Source organism: Salvelinus fontinalis, chromosome 30 (genome assembly GCF_029448725.1).
Source record: "Salvelinus fontinalis isolate EN_2023a chromosome 30, ASM2944872v1, whole genome shotgun sequence".
Taxonomy (NCBI): domain Eukaryota; kingdom Metazoa; phylum Chordata; class Actinopteri; order Salmoniformes; family Salmonidae; genus Salvelinus; species Salvelinus fontinalis.
Genome location: NC_074694.1, coordinates 7,397,499 through 7,404,168, shown reverse-complemented (window position 1 = coordinate 7,404,168; position 6,670 = coordinate 7,397,499). Strand labels below are relative to the sequence as shown.

The following is a 6,670-nucleotide window of genomic DNA, read 5'->3' as shown; positions in this document are numbered from 1 at the left end:
TAAAGCCCCGTTCAAGCCCCGTTAAAGCCCCATTCAAGCCCTGCTCAAGCCCTTCTCAAGCCCTGTTAAAGCCCCATTCAAGCCCTGTTCAAGCCCTGTTCAAGCCCTGCTCAAGCCTTGCTCAAGCCCTGTTCAAGCCCTGTTACAACTAACATTTTACTTCTTGTATTTGAGACAAAGTGTGATTTAGAGAGATAATAACAAATTGTAACAGACAGATTTAGTTGTTCGTATCACATTTTAAATGTACAATCTCTGAGAAATTGACAAAAATTGTGTGTTACAACCATCCCTTATAAAAGAGGATACTTATGTGGATGTATTTTCTGTTTCAATCTTAAAATAAAAAATGTAAGATGTGGTGGGGGGGGTATTTGAATGTTATTTTTTTAATTAATTAATTTTTATTTCGTTTTAGCAGGGGGTGCTGCCGCACTCTCAGCATCCTACTTCCCACGGCTTGCAGCAGAAGCCAATATAACACGTTCTCTTCTCTCCCACCCCAGTGTGTTTTGCTGCTGTTAGCCTTTTGGAAAAGGAAGTGATTAAATAGAGAAGCTGTCTTCAGAGCATGCGCCAGAAGAGGAGGGAGTAGAGGGTTACAGAGACATCCGGACTGGGCTGAGCGGAGCGGAGGCGGTAGTAGGCAATGACAGAGAGTGAGACACATACGACCTAGTAAAGAACATTCTACACTGCTGAACTACTGTTTGGTGCTGTAGTCCGGAGACAAACGGAGAGAGGAGCGGACACATGTTTTCTCTTTAGAGAAACGGAAGGAACTAACCGTGTATATTTTCTGAAAACGTATTGGATAGATTCTAACACAGCGACCTGGTTTGAGAGAGAGATTTAAGGTCGGTTTTTCGGTGAAAGGGAAACTATGTCGTCTGCGGTGGTAGCTGCCTCTCGTAGGCAGTCCTGTTATTTATGCGACCTGCCCCGCATGCCTTGGGCTATGATCTGGGATTTTACCGAACCAATCTGCAGGGGATGTGTCAACTACGAAGGAGCGGACCGGATCGAGTTTGTGATTGAGACAGCCCGGCAGCTGAAGCGGGCTCACGGCTTCCAGGAGGGGAGATCCCCGGGGAAACAGCAGCAGCTATCGGGGAAAGAGATCCAGTCTAACCACCACGGGTCTGGAGGAGACCCCGGATCCCGGTCTTCACAGCCCCCGGACCGTTACCCCGTCTCCACCTTGGACCGTCCGCTGCGGATGGGACCGGAGTACCAGTCTGGGAGACAGGCTAACGGCATTCCGGTACCTAATGGATTTCCTAAACCTGACGACCCACCCGAGCTCAACCGGCAGAGCCCCAACCCGCGAAGGAATAACACTGTTCCTCCTAATCTAGTTCCTCTGGTGAACGGGAACATGTCCTTGTTACACGTAGTTAACGGCAGAACCGTGTGTCCGATGGCGATGGGGCACCCGGGGTCAGGTTTGATGGCAGGTAGCCCCAACGAGCACTGCGGCGGTAAACGGTTAATCTCGGTCTCCTGCAGTGACCAGCACGAGAAGGATAAGCAGCACAGACCGGACAGCCTGACACCGGAGATAGAGAATCACAAAGCCCGGGCGGATGAGTGGATGAACAAGGGGAAAACGGTCAGGGACTTGATGGCTCTCCATACCTTCGACAACCGGTTCAAGAAGGATCCTGCAGCCATGCAACAGAGGGCGATGGGCTATGAGCAACAACAGAACGGAGCTGCTTCTAAATCAGGTTGGTACTGACTGGCTGGCTGACTGACTGGCTGACTGGCTGACTGGCTGACTGGCTGGCTGGCTGACTGGCTGACTGGCTGACTGGCTGGCTGACTGGCTGGCTGGCTGACTGGCTGACTGGCTGACTGGCTGGCTGACTGGCTGGCTGGCTGACTGATTGGCTGACTGATTGGCTGACTGACTGGTTGGCTGGCTGACTGGCTGACTGGCTGACTGACTGACTGGCTGACTGGCTGGCTGATTGGCTGACTGGCAGGCTGGCTGACTGACTGGCTGACTGACTGGCTGGCTGACTGACTGGCTGGCTGACTGGCTGGCTGGCTGGCTGACTGGCTGGCTGACTGACTGGCTGACTGGCTGGCTGACTGGCTGGCTGACTGGCTGGCTGACTGGCTGACTGACTGGCTGGCTGGCTGACTGGCTGGCTGACTGACTGGCTGGCTGACTGGCTGGCTGACATCTGAATGGAGCAGTACAGTAGATTACCCAGCATATTTTCCCTTTGCTACATAGTCTAGAGGACATGTTCAATAAAAGTAAATGTTGCATTTTCTCATGACTCCAACAGACAAGTCATAATATGGAGAAACGGTCAACTCTTTACTCAGCATACCATTCAAATTAAATGCATTTATCAGATATGCATTTTTTTTTAATCAACAGCAAATGACATACTAATAAATACATAATCCCAAAAGGCACTTTTTAAATGCATGACTTGTGTTTGTGTCATTACAAAAAACTGCTAATCTGGTGTAAATATATTTAGTTTGAAGTGTGCAAGTATTTAACACAGGGTTTAACCTGTGACGTTATCTCCACGTCTAATCAGGACTTGTTGCGGGTTTGTTTGTCATGAGAAAAAAAAGCAAATCTATTTCATTTGAATGGTATGCCTAATTATTTAAAACCTTTTATTTAACTAGGCAAATCAGTTAACGAATTCTTATTTTCAATGACGGCCTACCGGGGAACAGTGGGTTAACTGCCTTGTTCAGGGGCAGAACGACAGATTTGTACCTTGTCAGCTCGGGGATTTGAACTTGCAACCTTTCGGTTACTGGTCTAACGCTCTAACCACTAACCCTGCTCTACCGCCTAGCAAAGAGCTGATGTAAAATTATCTCCATATGCATAGTATGCATGACTTGCCTGAGTCATGAGAAAATGTATTTTTATTGAACTGTAAGCATGTAGTCTAGACTATGTATCAAAGGGTACATATGCTGAATAAAGTGCATATGTTGAGTATTTCACAGGTTAAACCCTGTCTTACGTACTAGCACACTTCAAACCAAATATATTTACACCAGATTAGCAGTTTTGTAATGACACAAACACTCCCACAAGTCATGCTTAAATAGTGCCTTCTGGGATTGTATATTTATTAGAATATCGTTTGCTGTTATTATTATGCATCATGCCTTTTTTCTTCTTAGTATTAATCATCATCTGTCCATGTTGTGTCTCTAACTCAGCCTTCTCCATGACCATCTGTCCATGTTGTCTAACTCAGCCTTCTCCATGACCATCTGTCCATGTTGTCTAACTCAGCCTTCTCCATGACCATCTGTTCATGTTGTGTCTCTGACTCAGCCTTCTCCATGACCATCTGTCCATGTTGTCTAACTCAGCCTTCTCCATGACCATCTGTCCATGTTGTGTCTCTGACTCAGCCTTCTCCATGACCATCTGTCCATGTTGTCTAACTCAGCCTTCTCCATGACCATCTGTTCATGTTGTGTCTCTGACTCAGCCTTCTTCATGACCATCTGTCCATGTTGTGTCTCTAACTCAGCCTTCTGCATGACCATCTGTCCATGTTGTGTCTCTAACTCAGCCTTCTGCATGACCATCTGTCCATGTTGTTTAACTCAGCCTTCTCCATGACCATCTGTCCATGTTCTCTAACTCAGCCTTCTTCATGACCATCTGTTCATGTTCTCTGACTCAGCCTTCATCATGACCATCTGTCCATGTTGTCTGACTCAGCCTTCTCCATGACCATCTGTCCATGTTGTGTCTCTAACTCAGCCTTCTCCATGACCATCTGTCCATGTTGTCTGACTCAGCCTTCTCCATGACCATCTGTTCATGTTGTGTCTCTAACTCAGCCTTCTCCATGACCATCTGTCCATGTTGTCTGACTCAGCTTTCTTCATGACCATCTGTCCATGTTGTGTCTCTGACTCAGCCTTCTTCATGACCATCTGTCCATGTTGTGTCTCTGACTCAGCCTTCTGCATGACCATCTGTCCATGTTGTCTGACTCAGCCTTCTGCATGACCATCTGTCCATGTTGTCTGACTCAGCCTTCTTCATGACCATCTGTCCATGTTGTCTGACTCAGCCTTCTTCATGACCATCTGTCCATGTTGTGTCTCTAACTCAGCCTTATTCATGACCATCTGTCCATGTTGTGTCTCTGACTCATCCTTCTTCATGACCATCTGTCCATGTTGTGTCTGACTCAGCCTTCTTCATGACCATCTGTCCATGTTGTGTCTCTGACTCAGCCTTCATCATGACCATCTGTCCATGTTGTGTCTCTGACTCAGCCTTCTCCATGACCATCTGTCCATGTTGTCTGACTCAGCCTTCTTCATGACCATCTGTCCATGTTGTCTGACTCAGCCTTCTGCATGACCATCTGTCCATGTTGTCTGACTCAGCCTTCTTCATGACCATCTGTCCATGTTGTCTGACTCAGCCTTCTGCATGACCATCTGTCCATGTTGTCTGACTCAGCCTTCTCCATGACCATCTGTCCATGTTGTCTAACTCAGCCTTCTCCATGACCATCTGTCCATGTTGTGTCTCTAACTCAGCCTTATTCATGACCATCTGTCCATGTTGTGTCTCTGACTCATCCTTCTTCATGACCATCTGTCCATGTTGTCTGACTCAGCCTTCTTCATGACCATCTGTCCATGTTGTCTAACTCAGCCTTCTTCATGACCATCTGTCCATGTTGTGTCTGACTCAGCCTTCTTCATGACCATCTGTCCATGTTGTCTAACTCAGCCTTCTTCATGACCATCTGTCCGTGTTGTCTGACTCAGCCTTCTTCATCACCATCTGTCCATGTTGTGTCTGACTCAGCCTTCTTCATGACCATCTGTCCATGTTGTCTAACTCAGCCTTCTTCATGACCATCTGTCCATGTTGTGTCTGACTCAGCCTTCTTCATGACCATCTGTCCATGTTGTCTAACTCAGCCTTCTTCATGACCATCTGTCCGTGTTGTGTCTGACTCAGCCTTCTTCATGACCATCTGTCCATGTTGTGACTCAGCCTTCTCCATGTTTAACCCTTTCCTTCCTTCAGACAGGGGAAAACACCTGCGGACTATGAAGAGGAAAGCATCACCAGAACCTGATGGGGAGAGAGAGGGAACCGCCTCCAAGCATAACGGAGAGGACAGACAGCAGTGGTTACCGGGTCCACCATCTGACCGTGACGGACAGAAAATGCCCCCGGGTCCGCCACCAAGTTTCCCCTCCATTCCCCCCACCACCATATCCCCCCACTCACGCACCACCCCACCGGAAGCTTCGCAGAACGGCCAGTCTCCCATGGCAGCGCTGATCCTGGCGGCAGACAACGCCGGTGGTGGTGCCGGGAACAGCTCGCCCAAAGACGGTAATCAGGTCCACTCCACCACGCGCCGCAACAGCAGTAGCCCGCTCTCGCCCTCCTCCATGAACCAGAACCGCCGGCCCGCACAGGGTAAGGAGGCATCCGGTAGTGTGGGGACACTTCACGCGCCAGGGGGAGGAATGATGGACCAAGGGCATCAGAGCATTCCAGACTCGTCAGTACCCGGGAGCGTACCCCTCTGCTGCACGCTCTGTAACCAGAGGTTAGAGGACACGCACTTCGTTCAGTGTCCGTCGGTACCCTCGCACAAGTTCTGCTTCCCGTGCTCGCGGGACAGCATCAAACAGCAAGGGTCCACCGGGGAGGTGTACTGTCCCAGCGGGGAGAAGTGCCCGTTGGTCGGCTCTAACGTCGCGTGGGCTTTCATGCAGGGAGAAATCGGCACCATCCTTGCAGGGGACGTCAAAGTAAAAAACGAAATGGACACTTGAGATGATTATATTTTCTAAATATTTTGGGGAGAAAGATTGTTTTGGGGGGAAAAGACCAAATACAAGTGTATAAATATAATATAAATATTATAATGAAATACCACATAAACAAACTAACCAACCGATTTTGTACATATTTTACCCAAACCGAGGTAAAACGAACTAGTTTAGGCTATACTTTGTAAAACAGATTTGTTTTAATACGTTCAGTTTCTATATTTTTGAAGATAAAGGTATGTCATTATAATAGAACTGGGCTCTCTCGGCCCCTATTTGCTGCTGTTTAACACTGTTGATGTAGGCCTACTTCTAGTCGTGCTTCCAAAAAGGCACTCAGTTCCCTAAATAGGACACTACTTTTGAGCAAGGCCCCCCACAGGAACACCCACAGGGCTCTGGTCAAAAGTAGTGCCCTATTTAGCTAACAGGGTGCTTTTAGGGACGCAAGCTCTATCTGGTGGCTTTTCCTGTTCAAAACCTAGAATGATGATGACGCCGTTCTCCACGAGCACTTGACAACCAACTGAAATGCTTTTATCTGTAACTTGTATGCACTTGTTTCAAAAGAATTGACAAATACAATGTGTCATCTTGTATGAGGTAGTGAGTGTCTGAGGTCTTTCTTTAAATGACAACTCTCTCTCTGTCTCTCTGTCTCTCTCTCTCTGTCTCTCTCTCTCTGTCTCTCTCTCTCTCTGTCTCTCTCTGTGTCTGTCTCTGTCTCTGTCTCTCTCTCTCTCTCTCTCTCTCTCTGTCTCTCTCTCTCTGTCTCTCTCTGTCTCTCTCTGTCTCTCTCTGTCTCTCTGTGTCTGTCTCTGTCTCTGTCTGACATCCTGTACCAACTACA

At 47.9% G+C, this 6,670-nt stretch overlaps 1 protein-coding gene across 1 annotated transcript; it reads left to right on the top strand.

The window, feature by feature from the left end:
- Window positions 1-515: 515 nt before the first annotated feature.
- LOC129828584 (interferon regulatory factor 2-binding protein 2-A-like) lies at window positions 516-6,419 on the top strand. Its single transcript, XM_055889635.1, has 2 exons — window positions 516-1,730; window positions 5,060-6,419. Exons 1-2 carry the CDS (start codon window positions 884-886, stop codon window positions 5,821-5,823), a joined length of 1,611 nt encoding a protein of 536 aa, XP_055745610.1. The 5' UTR covers window positions 516-883; the 3' UTR covers window positions 5,824-6,419.
- Window positions 6,420-6,670: the final 251 nt, after the last annotated feature.

Coding starts and splice junctions, on each gene's coding strand:
- LOC129828584 (XM_055889635.1), top strand. CDS start 884: ATGTCGTCTGCGGTGGTAGCTGCCTCTCGTAGGCAGTCCTGTTATTTA. Junction 1,731..5,059: donor CGGAGCTGCTTCTAAATCAG/GTTGGTACTGAC, acceptor TCCTTCCTTCAG/ACAGGGGAAAACACCTGCGG.